General features: G+C 35.2%; 3 protein-coding genes across 4 annotated transcripts; all 3 read left to right on the top strand.

Moving 5' to 3' along the window:
- Positions 1-142: 142 nt before the first annotated feature.
- Positions 143-2263, top strand: bloc1s1 (biogenesis of lysosomal organelles complex-1, subunit 1). The gene is made up of 4 exons (XM_008409196.2): positions 143-446; positions 550-622; positions 1257-1389; positions 1614-2263. The coding sequence occupies exons 1-4, from the start codon at positions 386-388 to the stop codon at positions 1722-1724; spliced, it is 378 nt and encodes a 125-aa protein (XP_008407418.1). The 5' UTR covers positions 143-385; the 3' UTR covers positions 1725-2263.
- A 1552-nt stretch (positions 2264-3815) lies between these two features.
- rdh5 (retinol dehydrogenase 5 (11-cis/9-cis)) lies at positions 3816-8666 on the top strand. Its single transcript, XM_008409195.3, has 6 exons — positions 3816-4218; positions 5189-5269; positions 5404-5726; positions 5811-6069; positions 6896-7059; positions 7277-8666. The coding sequence occupies exons 2-6, from the start codon at positions 5190-5192 to the stop codon at positions 7495-7497; spliced, it is 1047 nt and encodes a 348-aa protein (XP_008407417.2). The 5' UTR covers positions 3816-4218; position 5189; the 3' UTR covers positions 7498-8666.
- Positions 8667-8722: 56 nt separating this feature from the next.
- gls2b (glutaminase 2b (liver, mitochondrial)) lies at positions 8723-17057 on the top strand. Of its 2 annotated transcripts, XM_081606967.1 has the most exons (18): positions 8723-9282; positions 9741-9840; positions 9992-10113; positions 11071-11200; positions 11418-11497; positions 11866-12029; positions 12211-12269; positions 12855-12887; positions 13009-13067; positions 13205-13271; positions 13395-13445; positions 13571-13747; positions 13825-13956; positions 14602-14694; positions 14775-14836; positions 15681-15757; positions 16025-16088; positions 16181-17057. In XM_081606967.1, exons 1-18 carry the CDS (start codon positions 9110-9112, stop codon positions 16335-16337), a joined length of 1800 nt encoding a protein of 599 aa, XP_081463093.1. In that variant the 5' UTR covers positions 8723-9109; the 3' UTR covers positions 16338-17057. The 2 variants fall into 2 exon arrangements, with proteins under 2 accessions (XP_081463093.1, XP_081463094.1); XM_081606968.1 differs by lacking the exon at positions 8723-9282 and having other exon boundaries at positions 9774-9904.
- Positions 17058-17702: the final 645 nt, after the last annotated feature.

Genomic DNA, 17702 nt, shown 5'->3' with positions numbered 1-17702 from the left:
TTCTTACATGCAAGTAAATAAACTTACTTGTATTCATGAACGCTTTTACTTTGAAGGTAATCACGATACGAAGCTGATGTCGTCATTTCACACATTTTTTTTAAAACAAATAATACTAAATAAGAATTGCCGTTTAATTTTAAGCATGCTTGGAAAAACAACTGTTCATTAATCTAATTTAATAAACCAAAATAATAAGGTATTACATGTAAGATTGTGCATAATTGTATAAGGAAACACTCACGTGAGACATCCGAGAGCGACATCTCGTGATAGGCTACATGGTCTCGTTCTGATCTCTTGATCTTACCTTTCCTTACAATACAAACAATCGTTAAATGAACTGGCTTTAGCTAACAACAACCCTAACGTTTGCTCAAGCGATATGTTGTCTCGCCTTCTGAAGGAGCATCAAGCGAAGCAAAATGAGCGGAAGGAGCTGCAGGGTAAGGAAAGCTGGATAGCTGTGATGCTAGCACATGCTAAAAACAAATCTCGTAAAGGCACAGACTTTAATGTTGATTCTATGTTTTGTTGTTTGTTTCACAGAGAAACGCAGACGTGAAGCGATCGCTGCTGCCACTTGTCTAACTGAAGCCTTGGTAGATCACCTGAACGTTGGGTAGGAAAAATTATCTCATGGCTTTGTTCATTAAAAGACAGTAGTGGTTATAGCTTTAAACAACAACTTTGCATTGTTATGATTGGGATTTATTAACTCATTACTGTCCTTTTGACACTGTATATGTTTAGGATAAGAATGTATTTGACTCGAATAAAGACATTTCAATGACCAATGTGAGTAAGGAATGTCAACATTTATAAAGTTGATATGTTATTTTAAATGTATTTTCATAGTTTTGACTCGTCGGTAAACAACACTCTTACAAAACAATAACAACTTGCTTAGACTCAAGGATCATTTTAGATTTTTACTGTGTACTGTATCTTTCATGAGCCAGTTTCAGTTTTTGACTTGAAATAATTGATCACCCATACAGTTCAAACAAAAATAGCTGTTACTATTGTGAAAGATGTGAACAAACCAAGACAATCAGCTTATAGAATCAGAGCAGGATTTAATGGCTTTTGTTGAACTAGTTCTTAATGAAAAAAGAGTTTTTTTGCATCATGGTTGGAACTAAAGTAGCTAAGTATTCATTGCTAAGCCACTGTCATTTCCCCTTCAATGACTCGGTGGGTACCTGATAGGCACAAAGCTAGTAATCTCAGTATTTCTCCCTTTTTCTCTTCAGTGTTGCTCAAGCATATGTAAACCAACGCAAACTGGACCATGAAGTTAAGACACTCCAAGTGCAGGCGAGCCAATTCTCCAAGCAAACAGCTCAGTGGATCAGCATGGTGGAGGGATTCAATCAGGCATTAAAAGTAAGTTATACTGCCATATGTTTATTTCATTATTATTCTGTCATTAGCACATTTAGCCTTACACTGGATGCCTGCTTCTATAAATTATATATACTGGACTATCTAAGCCAAAGGTTCTCAAACTTTGCTGGTGAATATCAAACTTTTCAATTATCCCAGGGTTTACAGATCATTTTTTGGTGGCAACTTTTTTGTTCTTGTTAACTGTTTTCTCTCTCAAACAGGAAATTGGAGATGTTGAAAACTGGGCCCGCAGCATCGAGATGGACATGAGAACAATCGCCACAGCTCTGGAGTATGTACACCAGGGGCAGCTTCAGACTACTTGCTCATAAGCATCATCATGTGTTTTTACAGTACATTTGTTCCTAAATATAAATGTATACATGAATGCATCCCTCTGAGTGGAGTGAGGTTGACATTTTACTGACAAATATTTGTTGCATTGGATGATGCAGTTCAGATGCGTTTCACTGGTGAAGTTTTGTTTTTAGCTCCAAAACTGGAAAGAGTGATCACAAAATGAAGCTCAATAATACATTTTATGAGGATATTTCCTTTTTCTGTGTAAATTTGTTTTTTGGAGGGACAGAAAATGAAAGTATTTAATAGGCAGAAGGTTTGACCCCACAAAACGTCTGGTAAGTTATCCTTTAAAGTATCTCTTTAAAAGAATTAATTACATATTTACATGTGCACCTCATCTCTCCTGTATGCCCATCTGATAAGAGTGAAGACTGCATTTCAGTTGTTGTAAAGGTAATTTTCAAATGTCAATAAGCTTGACAAAATTAATTGCTTTATTGTTTTTGTTGGACAAGTTATAATAAATGGACAGTTATCGTAAATAACAATAAAACAAACAAAAAAATGATAGCTGAAGTTGTGTTTTCGTTCTTCTCTCTTGCTAACAATAAGTACATGAAGGAAAGATGAAAAGAATAAAGCTAAATGGTGGGAAGAGTTGGGAAGTATTTAATCTCTAAACTGATGGTTATGTGTTTGTTACAAAAGTGAAACGCTGGAAAGAGCCTAGATGTTTCTCTACAAAGTTTTGTAACAGAAACTCATGGGAACCACAAACTACAATGACTGGATAACCAGTGGAATGTGTGACGTAAAAGTTATGTCCTAGAACAACCGGGTTCAGTGTGCACTCACGTAGTTACAACACCATTTGGAAACTAATTAAGACTTTTAATCCAGCACACAAGTGCAAGCTTTCATGCCTTTGTTTTAATTTTACAGTTCTATAACTTTTTCACTAATCACATTGTAAGGCTTGGTTTATCTGCCAAGCAAGTCATTGTTTAATTATTTTTAGAAACAATAAAATAATCTTTCACAAACAAACAGTGATTTTTGGAATCTGCATCCAGTCCGGACTTGGGTGATATTATAAATGTAGAAGTAAATGTAGACCAAGTTAAGAAATAATTATTTACCACACTCATAGTCCAACGTCTTAGTGTGTCGTTTCATAATTTTGAGACCACTCACCCAATAAATTTTAATAACCACCCTTTCAATTTTGTATGGAAAAATTATTTAAAACCTTTAATGTGACATATGCTGTCCAAATCAATTCAAAAGCAAACAAATCTGTTGTAGTTAGACCCTGGTCTTCCAAGTTTGCTCATTTTTATAATTTTGCTAAAGCCACAATTTGTAGAAATATTACAAAGAATAAACAAAAAATGTGTATAATTTATTTATTTTCATTTTAATTTTTTCAAATTAAGAAAGCTGCATGTTTTTTTTCAAGCATAAAGCAGGGAGGCTGGCTAGAGGACAGCAAGGTGCTGCAGGATTTTTTGTTCCTGCTATTTTTCTTCTATTGGTGACAATAATCTACAGTGTTAGACTGAGGTGGCAAGACAGAAGATTTTTTTTCTATCCAAGAAAGCAGACATCTTCACCTTTGTTGCTGATTTTATTTTGTCAGCATCACAGTGAGTGGAAGCATATATCCATATCCAAAACTATGTCTGGAAATATATCTGTGAGGTCATCTCAAGAAAACTGTGAACATCAGATGTCCTCACTTCCGACACATAGTTAATACCTAAATAATATTGAGTAATGTTTTTGAATCAAAAGGGCATTTACATGGTATCAGTTCGAAAGTGTGCAGAGTTACACAACCAGGCTATTGCTGATTTTTTTTTCTCTTGTTAAATGGATTTGCATTATAGCTTATTTGTGAAAGTTTTTTTTCTTAGTCTTTTATTTTAGAAACACCAATCATTTCAAGCTATGAAATGATAGCTTTCAATCATTTCATTGAATGTATACATACATTTATGTACACATAAATGTATACATTTATACATTTACAGTATAAATGTATACATTTACAGTATAAATGTATACTGTAATACATTTATACAGTTAAATGTATTACAGCATACATTTAACTGTTTCTAAAGCAGGTGAACTGAATTTTCTCCTGAAACTAGATACTCTGACTAGTGCATTTGTCATAACTTTTTACATAATCCTAAAACTTTTAAACCCAAGTGTGAGAACAACTAAGCTCTAAGTTTTTTGTTCTAAAATAAAAAATACTGTTCTGATACTTTGGTGTACATGCAAAAAAATTCTTTGGGGCTTAGTTTTCCTGCCCTGTTCCCCTCACATTTTTCTTTAAAACAATTGCAATAGTTACGGATTGAGGATTACTAATAGTGAACCTGTCTTAACGGATAAGCCTCAAGGATAAAGCTTCTCTTTGACCAGCCCCTCTGAGCTGAATCAGAAGAATATACAGGAGGGAAAAGGGAAAGGGGCTGACTGTGGAGATCCATCATTGACCAATAAGAGAATAAGGTATGTTTAGAGTTTTTAATTATTTTGTTTCTCTCAAATTTGAATTAATGCAGTGAATTATTAAATGCTTGCTATTTCATGTTCATGTTGGGAACTAAAGTCGCCTAAAGCTCACAAAGTACATTTAATGCATGACATCGAAAACAGTCTTTAAATAGAATAGAATAGGATAGAATAGAACTTTAGATGCCCAGAGAGAGGTGTTTTTTTGTTGGTTTTTTTTTTTACCTACCTTGAATAACCTCTAAATACTGTCCAGTCAATACTGAAAAAAGGTAAGAGGATAGAGTTGTTTGAAACAACATGCCCATAAAAACAGCTTAAATTTGATTTAAATTCTTGGAAATGTTGACAATAACATAATTCTCTCAAGCTGAATAAAAAAAAAATGAATAAAAACTTCTGTGATTTTGGGGAATAATCTATCTTGTTTCTTTGCTAGGACACTTTATGGTCAACTTTTCTGTCCACTCCCAGGGCATGAATTGCATTAATAATAATTACGTATGAAAACACAGTATTTTACAAGCAATTATAACAAATTGTTACATTTCTTTACTCTGAATTTGTGGTCATTGTATTTATTCAGTGTTTAATTGCTGTGGTATTTTTTGATGGCTACACAAGTTCTTTTGTTGTTGCAAGCCTGCAATTTAATTGGCTTTATGCCATAAGCCAAGCAGCTCCATCACGGAGATTGAAATTATACCTAAAAATAAAATAATCCCCTGCTTGTGTTTCATTCCATTACAAATTCCTTTCTTTCTTCTGTAAGAGTATTAAACAAAGATTCCTCATGTGCCCACATCAACCAAAACGGCCCTGCATTAAAAGCAGGTCTTAGTAAACAGACTGCTTGTGTTCAGTGGCTGTCACGAATGTGGATACTGTTATAAGGATACTGTTAAATTGGATTTCAAATGGTTATTATTGTATTTATGCTTAAATTACTTTTTTAACATTTTTGCAGAATGTTTTTTGAGCAGTTTCGAGGCCAAAAACAAACTCCTGAAGGCAACATGGATACACAGTATATATACGAACTTTTAGGGTAAGAAATGACAACGCAAGACAACATTTTTTTACGGTTTAGATTTAGTTCTACTTCTAGTTTTAGTTCTAAGAGCAAATTACATATTAAGACATAATTTCATGATGTTATGTCTTTTTGTTTTTTTTTTTTAGAGAAAATGCCTCGTACTACATTGCAGCTTCCTTTGCTTTGTTGTGGATTCTGGTATGGCTATACAGAGACAGCCTGGAGATAGAGAACCTTTCTGACAAGTATGTCTTCGTGACTGGCTGTGACACTGGGTTTGGCAACCTTCTGTGCAAGAAGCTCGACCGTAGAGGTTTTCGAGTTCTGGCTGGCTGTCTCACAGAGAAGGGGGCTGATGATCTGAAAAGAGTGACGGGGCCTCACCTTAAGACGGTCTTGCTGGATGTGACCAGTCAGAGCAGCATCCAGGCAGCTATGGAGTGGACCAAGAAGGAGGTTGGAGATAGAGGTGAGGTTAAATCACACAATAAATATATGGGAAATCAGTTTTGAAACTAACTTTTCAAACTTTTCAATTTTATTTTCTTCGTAGGACTTTGGGGTATTGTGAACAATGCTGGGCGTTCTTTGCCCATGGGTCCTTCGGAGTGGATGCGAGTGGAGGATTTCCACAGCACACTGAAAGTGAACATGAATGGAGTCATTGCCATGACTATGACCTTCCTGCCCCTCGTTAAAAAGGCCCCTGGACGTATTGTAAATGTGGCATCTGTCCTCGGCAGGGTGGCTGCAAATGGTGGCGGGTACTGCATCTCCAAGTTTGCAGTGGAGAGTTTCTCTGACTGCTTGAGGTAAAACCGATAATAGAATAGAAAAAAAAAAAAAACATCCTTTATTGTCTCACATTGGGGAAATTCAAGTGTACTGCAGAAAGTCAAAAGCAAAGTGAAGTATTGATATTCAAAGTGAAGTAAAAAAAAAAAAAGTACAACAGAAAAATAAGAATAAGAGACTGTAAGGGTGAGTTTGCAACATATAATAAATGATAATGCTGTGCAGTTATTAAAAATAGCACAGTCAGATTAAAGGAAACGTGCGACTGAGTAGAGCAATAAAAATACAAGATGTCCATATTTGTCCATGTAAAACAGCAACAAATAAAAACAATACTGTGCAAATGTAAGCTGGTATGTGCAAATCACAGCAGAGAAGATTTCTAAAATGCAAAAAACTGCAAATAACAGGAGGGATGTAAAGACTTGATGAGTGGGAGCATAGATGTTTATAAAGTCTACCAAGTATTAGATGATAGAAAATGTTAATTTTCCAGTAGTATTTATATAACTCATTTTTTGATGTAACTTGAGAGAAGAGCAATCTTATTTAACCCTCTTATGTTTCTGGCTTTACTAGTAGCTTTCTGGAATGTACAACCCAGAATGATTAATGTACAGATTGATTACAGTAATAAATAAATTTTATGCTATGAAGAATGTAACAGTGTTAGAAAAGAGTTTAAAGGATCTGTCAATTCCCATTGATTAATCATGATCAAAGCACAAAAAACTAAAAGTTCAATGGTAAAAGGAGAGAAGAGTAATTTACAAACCTTTAAATGAACTTGAAACATGTAAAACTGCATTATATTTTACTAGTCTGCATGGCTTCCATTTTCAGGAGAGATATAAGCTACTTTGGAATCAAAGTGTGCATCATTGAGCCAGGGTTTTTCAAGACAGCAGTTACCAACCTTGATCCCATTGAGAGGGAGCTGCACCGTCTCTGGAATCAACTCAGCCCCGAAGTAAAAGCAAGCTATGGAGAGAAGTACCTGGATAACTGTAAGTATAAGCAGACTTACAGAGGAAGGAAACTTTATGCTTTGAGCTGTCTTTAACAATGTGTGTTAAAATTGCTTGTGTCTGTTCAATGGCTGTTTTTGTGGATGCCTAGAGCGGCACAGTGTTTGGGGCAACACTAGTAATGAAAAAGGAAAAAGTTCTCCATCAGTTGCTCCCTGAGGAAGTTTCATTTGAGTGTGTTTTATTTTTTTTTCAGACATCAAGATCCAGCGTTTGATCATGAATGCTGTGTGTGACTCGGACCTCACCAAGGTGACCAGCTGCATGGAGCACGCTCTGACTGCGGCTCACCCACGCACTCGGTACAGCGCCGGCTGGGATGCTAAGCTTCTCTGGATCCCTCTGTCTTACATGCCTTCCTTTGTGGTTGATATTGGACTAAAGCTGGTGCTGCCTCGTCCTTCCAAGAGTGTGTAACTCATCAATACTTAAAGAAAGAATGGCTTCAGAGTGTTTAGCTTCATTATGTAATTGTGCCTGATGCAGTAGAACCTGCTGTCCATAATGAACGCTGTCCATTTAATAATCAGATTGTGCTTGTATGTATTTTGTGTATATTGTACTGTACAGTAGTATATCCATATAAGTTTGTATATTTGTGCAATTTGTCAATTAAGACTGGTCTAACCCTAATGCTTTAAAGAGAAAATAGTACTTATTGCTTTTTTTGGTTTGTTTCTTGTCTAAGGTTATTTCTTTTCAATTTGTTATTTTGCAGGTACGAGTATCGGTACTTTCAGCAAACACAGCCTGAATAAAGTTATATTAACTCCAGAGAAATCTTAAGAACAAGCTCAGCTTTGAATCAGTAACACATCGTATCAGTAATAAGCACTGTCTGCATACCGTGTTACAATAATCTGCATTGTTGTGATGGCTGCTAAACCTTGTTAAAATTTAAAGTAGCCCTGGTCTCAACTTGTACACAATTATGAAACAAACCAATTTCTTAATTTTAAGATCACATTTGATGAAGCCACATCAACAGCTGCATTTGGCAAACAAAACAACTAAATGAAAATTGCATTAAATTTTCATGTTAAATGCTACATTAATACCACACTAAGTACTTTGTTCACAGACACCCATTAATGAAAGAACAACAAAGTTAAATTCAATTAGGAATTATTTTTATTGAGCTCCACTAAAATCCCATTCATAATCATTATGCCCATTCATAATCATCTCGTGATGTTTTACCTTTTTTTTAGAAACATCATGAATAAAGAGATAAAAATTTTAATGTTTCTAAATGAAAAGTTGCCTAATTTATGCCTCGTGTATAATATCTCACTATGACAAAACAATACAAAGTAAAGTGATACACTGTCACAATAAATTTTGACAATTACTCGACTTGTTCGATCATTTTTATTTACAGGTTTATATATATATAATTAAAGCTCGTCTTAAAACCCATCTATTTTACTTGGCTTTCAACTCCAGCGGAATCTAGTTTTAAATTGTATGTTTGTTTTTAAACTGTAAGTTTTTATTCTTTTATTGTTGTGTTTTAATGTACAGCACTTTGTATCAGCTGTGGTTGTTTTAAAGTGCTTTATAAATAAAGTTGGTATGGTATGGTATGGTATTATTATTATTATTATTTTATTTTTTATTTTTTTCTTCCTTTATTTAACCAGGTAAACCCCGTTGAGATCTAGATCTCATTTTCAAGCGGGAGCTGGGCAGAAATCTGCAATACACAGCAACCTGGTTACAAAATAACCAGGTTGCATAGCATTTAATATTTATGTTCAGCTACAAGCTCAAATAATTACAACTAGCTGTGTGATAAACACCAGATGATTTGTTTGTAACCTACATCCTGAGAAATTAACTATCAAATGCCAGACTTGCAAACATCCCGACACAACCTGAAAGCAGCACGGCGTTTGCTCTCCTGAACTCGGGAAATCAGTGACCCCTGCAGGACAAGCTGACTTTGACACGTCAGCTGGATCTTTACAGACGGGTCATTCAACCCGGCTGCTCTTATCAACTCCACGTTTGTTGCTGTCGTTTAACCATGCACTGCCTCAAAGCGCTGCGACTGTCAGAACTTCTACAAGTTATTTCCAAAAATACAAATACGATGAGGAATTTTCTCTCCATACATCCAGCATGTTGTTTGATCAGAAATTCAACAACTACATTTCAGCGACGAACTTACACCCACCCGGATCATTTCCATAATAAAATGTAAGTACCCCTGTTTGGTGCTTGTTGGTTATATATTCACTTTTTTATCAGTTGATAAGGTTTTATAAATAACCTGACAGTGAGTCGAAGGCTATGGTTCATTTATTATAGCAAATAAAATTTATCAATTGCTGAATAGAGAAGAATCTTAAAATAATGTAATACTTCTCAGCTGAAAGTAAAAATATAAATTATTTTAATTTGGGAATATTATGATAAACGCGGCTCAAGATCTTATGTTATTCATTTTAGTCCAAAAAAGGGGGAAAAAAACATAACTATATTTACTACTGGAGATATAAATCATATCTTTGGCACCTTTTTTTATTGCAAACCACAAAACACTTAAGAAACTTTTCTAATTTAATTTTGATTATATGATTATATAGGACAGTGAAGGTTATTCTATTCCGAGTAATGAAAATATTTTATCATATAGTCTTTACTTTTAATTTCAGGAACATGCATTCCACATCTCCCAGTTCTGGAGTGGAAAACATGCTTTTCTACACCATCACCGAAGGAAGAGACCAAGTGCCCATTTCATACTTTAATGCTGTAAATATAGCTTTTTTTTTTGCACATTAAGCATTCATTGATTCCATATGCCTTGTAGAAACAGGTAAAATTTATTACACAAATGCTATTATATGGGTTTTGCATTGCATCTGGAGAGACGATGAGGTTGAATCTGATTTTATGTCTGCAGGCACTGAAAAAAACTGGCCTTCAGCCCTCAGACCCTCGGCTCAGAGAGTGCATGGAGAAGCTTCGGCGGACTGTGACGGACTCTGTTGGTGAGGTGATGATGGACAGAGACCTTTTCCACAGGTGAGATAGTATTAGCATTTAATATTCTACAGAATTTTCATCTCAAACCTGAGAGCAGAATTAGAGAAACACATTCCCAGGTCATGCTAAATGGAGTGCACCAATGCAGCATACAAAATTCACAAGGACAGGAAAAGTCAGTGATCAGACAGTCAGTGGTCCAGTTGTAATTATATTGGGAAGTTTTCTTAACATTGCCTTTGAAATCTGTCACCAGGCTTCATCGGCACAATTCAAGTACTGTCGTATTTTTAAGGCATTAGTCTTGCCAGACTTCATGTCGTACCTCCATTTGCTGTGATGAGAGTTGGGACCTCAGGCCAACTTTTAAACACAATGTCAACGCCCAGGTTTTTTGCTGGGCCTCAATTTAAATTCCTATGATCTTTTAATGCATCAAAATAGATGCAGGATCCTCTGCAGCTCTTCACAATTGTATCTTTATCACAGCACTAAGAGCCTTATGGTGTTTTGTTTCCATTCATCACCAGGCTTCTGAAACCATGAGACCAAGCTATTATTAGTCTGACCTTCAAACAATAATCCAATATTCCATTTTAATATGAGGTTTATGGTATGTGTAATGCTGCATAATTACCTCTCTGCTAACTTCTCCTGTTATATTTTTAACTAACCCAAAATTTAATAAGAAATGTACCATAAATAAATGTATGCCATGTGATATAATATGTAACTTGACCCTCTCATTCTTTGTCCTACCTCACTGAGGTGCATTTGTTTGCCCATTTGCAAAATTATTTGCCACCTTGCCCCAGGCTGAAATTGTTCGTTGTAGTTTGTTCTGAAAAAATATTAAATTAACCAAACAAGAGATTGTCATAATGTTAATTGCTTGTTTTATGGTATGTATGTTATGCCTTGTCATATTTAGAAACTATAATATTGAAGTTAATTTGAATTTCAGCCATTATTGTCTGTGTTATGTATCATTTTCAGATGTGTCGGTGGCAACATTGTTCTGCTGATCCAGGCCTTCCGGAAAAAATTCATCATCCCTGAATTTGATGTGTTTGCAGAGAAAATCAATGAAATCTACAAGACAGTACAAGAACAAAGTGATGGCAAGGTAGTTTTATTTTGCTTGACTTTTTATTTCATCAAAACTCCAAGGATGATGTTTCAGTTGATGACGACTTTAGTGTGGATGTTTGAAATCTCAAATTCAAAACTTATCATGTTTATCTCCACTTTCCTAAAATTTGTTATCTGAGATTTTTACATTAAAAGCTGCTACATCTTTCATTACCAAGCTCATGTTTTTCTGTTTTAAACTGTGGCTTTAGGTTGCTGACTACATCCCTCAGCTGGCCAAGTTCAGTCCAGAATTATGGGGTGTTTCTTTATGTACAGTCGATGGGCAGAGGTAGGATTTACATTTACTTGTGCTGACCATATAGTACTTAGACTAGACTTATTACTAAATATAATTTAGAGTAAGGCCTCATGGGGTAACCAGTACACTAGCAAACCTATTCAGGAGAACAAGATACATGTTGAACATTTATATGCCCAGAATTGAGGTGTTGAGCAAACATATTATCAAAGGCAATGAAAATATCAGTAAAGATGATGACCCAGATATTGTATAGCAAAGCATCATCTGCACACAAGTAGTTATAGGTTTAATGCAATCAAAAACTCCAGAAAAAGCTTCAAAAACGCCCCCAGCTAATTAAATATTTGTATTTATATTAACTATATTTGAGAGTGTTTTCCATCTTCTTTCTTCAGGCATTCTGTTGGTGACACAAAGCAGCCCTTCTGTCTGCAGTCATGTGTGAAGCCCTTGCAGTACGCCATCGCTGTCCACGAGTCTGGAACAGAGAAGGTCCACAACTATGTCGGCATGGAGCCCAGCGGACTCAAGTTCAACGTTCTTTCTCTTGATGAGGAAGGTATGCATAACAGGTCATCACCACCTTGTTTCACTGCTAAAACCTTCATCACTCTGTCAGTGTATGATAATGCTGTACTTGTACATGGTTTAAATTTAAGTATTAATTCATTTATATTTTTCCAGTTGTCGTTCATAACTCTTATTTAATTTAGTGTTTATCTCATTTTACTCTTTTCTAGATAAGCCTCACAACCCGATGGTGAATGCTGGAGCCATTTTGATCAGCTCTCTTATCAAGGTGAACAGGTTGACTTTATTGGTCACATTTAGATCACGAGCGAACAACAAACGAAAGTGTTTCTAGTAAAAATCAATTACAGAAGCATGGGAAGTAGCTGTTATAGCTGCTTTAAAGATACAAAAATAGCAATGGTTATTTAAATTATTGTTGCTGGTTTTTCAAATTAATATCTCAAATAAATATCTGGAAAACATGACATTTGCTCTGGACACATTTGAATAATAGCAAAAAGCAATGCTTACTCCCTGCAGATTGTTGGGTCAGCTGCAGAGTTAAGATTTTTAAAATAATTTTCTAAATATGCTATCCGAATATGGATTATTCTCGTTGATGTCTTGAAGATTAATTTTACATATTTAAAACAGAAAATTTAAAATTTAAGCAGTTTTCCTAACTCCATATCTGTTTGAACTATTACCCAAAGTTGAGTTATTGCTGCCATTATGTCCTTTATTTGCACCAACTGATAGCAGGGCAGTACATTATGCAATTAGTAATATTTATGAAGCTGCTCATGATGTATAATGTGTAGCAGGTATAAATAAACTGACTATCACAACCAAAGTTTTTCTTTATTTCCAGCCTTTCTCAAATAAGGCAGAAAAGTTTGACTATGTAAGTCATGTGCCTTGATTTTCCCTTCCTTATGAAACCATCATTTTAAAATTATGGCACAAATATTTAGTTTTTCATAGTCATATTAATGTGAAGAAATTATATATTTTTTGTTTCCCAGGTTATGGAGTTTGTGAAAAAAATGGCCGGCCAAGAATATGTTGGATTTAGCAATGCCACGTGAGTTCGTCATGCCTAAACTTTTTGACTCTTTGTATGCATGCTCCAATAGTTATTCTGTTAGACACATTATGTTTTCAGTTCTTAAATGCATTATTGTTAACCCATTATTGACCTCAGCAGCTTGTCTTTCTCAGGTTTCAGTCAGAAAAGGAAACTGGTGACAGAAATTTTGCCATTGGTTACTACATGAAAGAGAAGAAGGTCTGCTAAAATACATTAAGTGTATTTCCTTCTGCATTTGTTTTGGTGATATTTTTCTTTCAATTTGTACAAACTATGTAGAATTACAATGTGAAGCTCTGATTTTTATGTTCTATTCACCAGTGCTTTCCTCCAGGAGCTGATATGATTGATGCCCTTGATTTTTACTTCCAGGTAAGACTCTTTGTCTTCATCAAAAAGGTGGTGCGTCCTCCTCTGGGATTTAAGATTGAGTTGAACTGAAATAGAAATTATTTAGGTTGAATTATTTGTGACTTGAGTGACTCTTTTCCCTCCAGCTTTGTTCCATTGAGGTGTCCTGTGAATCAGGAAGTGTCATGGCTGCTACTCTGGCTAATGGAGGGATCTGTCCAATCACAGGCGAGCGAGTCTTGAGTGCAGAGGCAGTGAGAAACACGTTGAGCCTCATGCATTCCTGTGGCATGTACGACTTCTCTGGCCAGATGGCTTTTCATGTTAGTATGGCTTAACACAGAATAGCTAAAAGTATGTATTGCTGTTCAACTGAACCATTCATGATCTCCTCTTCCAGGTGGGCTTGCCGGCAAAATCCGGAGTGTCTGGTGCAATACTGCTGGTGATTCCTAATGTAATGGGAGTGATGTGTTGGTCCCCACCTTTGGACAGAGTTGGGAACAGTGTTCGGGGAATACACTTCTGTGAGGCAAGTAGAACAGTGTTTGTTTAATATGAGACATATAAGCTCCTCTGCTTCATCCCTGTGGTCTTGCTTGCTATCTGCAACCAATAATAGCCAGGAGGAATGTCTTAGCAGTGTCAACCATACTTGTGTATGCGCTGAACAATGTAATTGTTACCATGTTGTTCTAGATTGGATGGGTTAGAATGTGGTTGTTTGGCAGATTAAGGTTTAGGTTAGTTTGTGCCAAGAAGATTAACATTTTCTGTTGCTGAGTTTACATGTGCTAAGTCCACACAGACCTTCTTGTGCAAAAGCCTTATGTCATTGTCAAGAACATGAAGGTCCAACTATGATCTTCTTCATTTCTGTCTGGGCTTAGACTGATTGCAGAGTAAACCATTTTTTTGTGACAGAATATTACCCAAGGTTTACTTTTAGCAATTTTAAGATATGCTATCATGTTGAAAACACACTTTGGCTGAAGGTTGAATTGATAAGGGCAGAATCTTGTACCTCTGAGATTATGTAGGGTACCATGACTCAAGACTTTCTTTATTGTTTATCATAAAAATTTGTCACAAAGGCTAAGATGAATAATATACGATAATCTCAAGCTCTTAGACCTGAAGACAATAAAACAAATCCTGTTCTGTTCTGCATCTGTAGGAGCTGGTTTCACAGTTCAATTTCCACAATTACGACAACCTGAGGCACTTTGTAAAGAAGCAAGACCCCCGTCGGCAGGATGGAGATGACAGGGTAGGCTGCTTTTGCCCTGTGTGTAATTTCTATGTTTAGATATATAACTTTATGTTCATGCAACTTTAATGTATTTTCAGAACAAGTCTGTTTTCAACTTAATGTTTGCTGCCTTCAGCGGGGATGTGTCAGCACTGAGAAGGTACCAAAAGCTTTGGCTTTTATTTGTCCTGTTTCTTTACATCTGGTCTGAATAATAACACAACAATATGAACAACAAATTGAATCAAGGAGGAACTCTGTTTAAAGTTATAAGCATGAACTGTTGCTTGGCATAGATTTCCACCAGTTGTAGTTTCATGTTTATTTTAGTGCTTATTATGACAAACAATACAATACAGGAGATCAATAATTTTTTATAACAGTGGTATGTGCACAAAATGTATTTCTAAGTATGTAATTGGTCTTTTACAACAGTACACAATAAAGTGGGCAATGAGTGCAGAGTTGTATAACTATTGTACAATTTTGGTCAATAAATTACACTTAGATATATGTTTTTTTTTCAAGGGTTTGCTTATTGTTGAGCTTATTTTGAAGACCTCTTGATTAACTTCATCATATGTGCTAATAAATGCATAAACAATCGGTAACATACTTAATATAATATGAACAATTTAGTACATTTCATTATTTTGTGCTTTGATGTGCGTGGTAATCATTACAGGTCAATAAAATAACGTAGCAAAAAAATATCCTCTCCCCCTGCAGTAAGTGCTAATATTCTTTAAAAAGGATAAAATATGTTTGCTTTTATAACTTTATGAACACAAACCAAACTGTGATCTTTGAAATCTTTCAGAAAACAGCGAATACACTTTTTGTACTGGAGTGATCCAGAACAATTTTTCTTCTGATATTCATAATAACCCAATAAGGTTGTAGATCAAACATTTATTCTCATGTTTATATACCCTTAAATTATTCTTAATATTTAGTGGTAATCAAAAACAACTAGTGAACAATCAAAATGACTAATGTTTCAGATTTGCCCTTTCATCTGTGGACATGGATCTGAAAGACTACGACTCCAGAACAGCGCTACACATTGCTGCAGCAGAGGGTGAGCTCCTCCATCTCATTAGTTATTTTTGGAAAAGAAATGTTCAGCTGTCTGGTATCCATCAACCTTTGCTAGAGTCCAACCAAGTATTCATTCCAAAGGCATTTTTTTCCAGAAGTCTGACATTTCTGTTTAAAATATTTTCTTGCAATTGATCTTATAAAATAAAATTTAAAATAATTTTTAAAAGCCCATTCTGAACCTTTTAAAAATGACTTGATTGGCCATGTTCTGAAAGCGTAATTATTTCTGCCTTTTTGTTCTCAGGTCACATAGATGTTGTAAAGTTCCTCATTGATACCTGCAAAGTTGATCCCTTTGTTCAAGACAGGTCAGATATGAACATCATTTGAATAATTACTTCTTCTTTCTACGTCTGAATCGGCAACATTCTCCTACATAATTTGTTAAATTTCACTGCAGGTGGGGGAACCTTCCAGTTGATGACGCCAGGCAGTTTGGACATGAAGAAGCTGTGAAGATGCTAAGAGAATACCAGCAAGACTGGAAACAGCAGGAAATGCAACATGGTGAGGCGGAACAGCCCCAAAAACTGGATACAATAGAGGGCATGATGTAATAGCTTTAAAGCAGAATGGTAGCATGTCAGCACATTTGTGAAATCTATGTAAACTTGTGGAAGCTCATTGTTAAACTTGAACTAAGCACCAAACCAAAAAATCCTAACTAAATGAATGCAATTGAACTATGCACACTGTAGCAAATATATCAAGGGTGTAAGCTATTATATTTATACTTTGTCAAAACGTGTCAAGTAAAATATTTAAAGGCAATGTCATTAATACTGCTGTAATTCAGCATCAGCCTGCCTGCAATGTTTTTCACGACTCCATTTAGATATCTATTTATCTTAAATATATATTTATTTAAAGCTAAAACTTTCTATATGATTTGAAAACATGTGTTAATAAAGTGCTTTTACTGACTTTAATCTCTGTATTTTTCAATTATATTTTACTTACAAGGCCCATTGGATTCTCAATATAAGTATCAAAGAATAATTAGTCCTTTATAGGGGATTTTCTTTAGCTTTTGATGTTCACAGGGGCTTATTCAGAAATATTTCTTCCATTTGTAACTACATGTGCACATACAAACATGAATGCATGCAAACTCAAACCAAAACCACATGTATTTGCATAGATTCTGCATGTCTACAATACAGAATTGCAATATTTGTATTTTGTTTAATGTCAAAAGTTTGAATACATAATAAAACAATAGGAAATGTGCTTAGTAATAATCTGTTGTAAATCTCATTAATAGAGAGATGTTTCTGGAGCGTTTTGATTGATAACAGTTCCTTAGCAGTTTGTCTATACACCACTAGTGGTTCAGTTTTCAGTAACCAGGTGGCGTTATGGCACCATGAGACTAAACTTAAAAAGATTTTCATCAGGACTTCATTTGCATTAAGAGGGACCTCTTGTAAACAACAGGTCCTAAAAGTTAAAAGAAAGTGCATAGGCAGCCTGCTGAGCAGACAACACAACAACATCCAAAAAACTGGACGTATTAATGTATTTGTTTATTTTCTATCATATTTATGTTTCTGCATAAAAAGCTAAGCATTGCTGAGATTACAGGAATTTTGAGAATTAAAATAAGTAGTGAATTTAATGACTAATCAGTAAACTGTGAGAGGATTTTAGAAAAGCCAGAATAACTGTTGGGGAAAAAACTAAGGCTGACAAGCCGAAATTTAAAGTACACTTAAGTTATAAAAATAGTTGGGATCTGGAAGTGTGTCATCTCTGGGAGACAGTATTTGCTGCATATCGCGTAACTGTATCCAATACTGTAACAAATGTTTAAAGACGAGATGCATTTTATTAGTATATTAATTTGCTAATTTGTCACCGTCTCTCTATCTTTTTTGTGCTTGTCATTTGTACTATTATATACACAGTGGTCTGAAATGACT

The sequence above is a fragment of the Poecilia reticulata genome, chromosome 5 (assembly GCF_904066995.2).
Source record: "Poecilia reticulata chromosome 5, P_reticulata-male-v2, whole genome shotgun sequence".
In the NCBI taxonomy this organism is placed as follows: Eukaryota; Metazoa; Chordata; class Actinopteri; order Cyprinodontiformes; family Poeciliidae; genus Poecilia; species Poecilia reticulata.
This window is presented reverse-complemented; position numbering and strand designations above follow the sequence as displayed.

Bases quoted from the DNA above. Each gene is read 5' to 3' on its own strand.
- rdh5 (XM_008409195.3), top strand. From the start codon at position 5,190: ATGTTTTTTGAGCAGTTTCGAGGCCAAAAACAAACTCCTGAAGGCAAC. The intron at 5,727-5,810 runs GTGAGGTTAAAT...TTTTCTTCGTAG, and splicing joins GAAGGAGGTTGGAGATAGAG to GACTTTGGGGTATTGTGAAC. The intron at 6,070-6,895 runs GTAAAACCGATA...TTCCATTTTCAG, and splicing joins AGTTTCTCTGACTGCTTGAG to GAGAGATATAAGCTACTTTG.
- bloc1s1 (XM_008409196.2), top strand. From the start codon at position 386: ATGTTGTCTCGCCTTCTGAAGGAGCATCAAGCGAAGCAAAATGAGCGG. The intron at 447-549 runs GTAAGGAAAGCT...TTTGTTTCACAG, and splicing joins TGAGCGGAAGGAGCTGCAGG to AGAAACGCAGACGTGAAGCG. The intron at 623-1,256 runs GTAGGAAAAATT...TTTTCTCTTCAG, and splicing joins GTAGATCACCTGAACGTTGG to TGTTGCTCAAGCATATGTAA.
- gls2b (XM_081606967.1), top strand. From the start codon at position 9,110: ATGCACTGCCTCAAAGCGCTGCGACTGTCAGAACTTCTACAAGTTATT. The intron at 9,841-9,991 runs GTAAATATAGCT...TTATGTCTGCAG, and splicing joins CCATTTCATACTTTAATGCT to GCACTGAAAAAAACTGGCCT. The intron at 15,758-16,024 runs GTGAGCTCCTCC...TTTTGTTCTCAG, and splicing joins ACACATTGCTGCAGCAGAGG to GTCACATAGATGTTGTAAAG.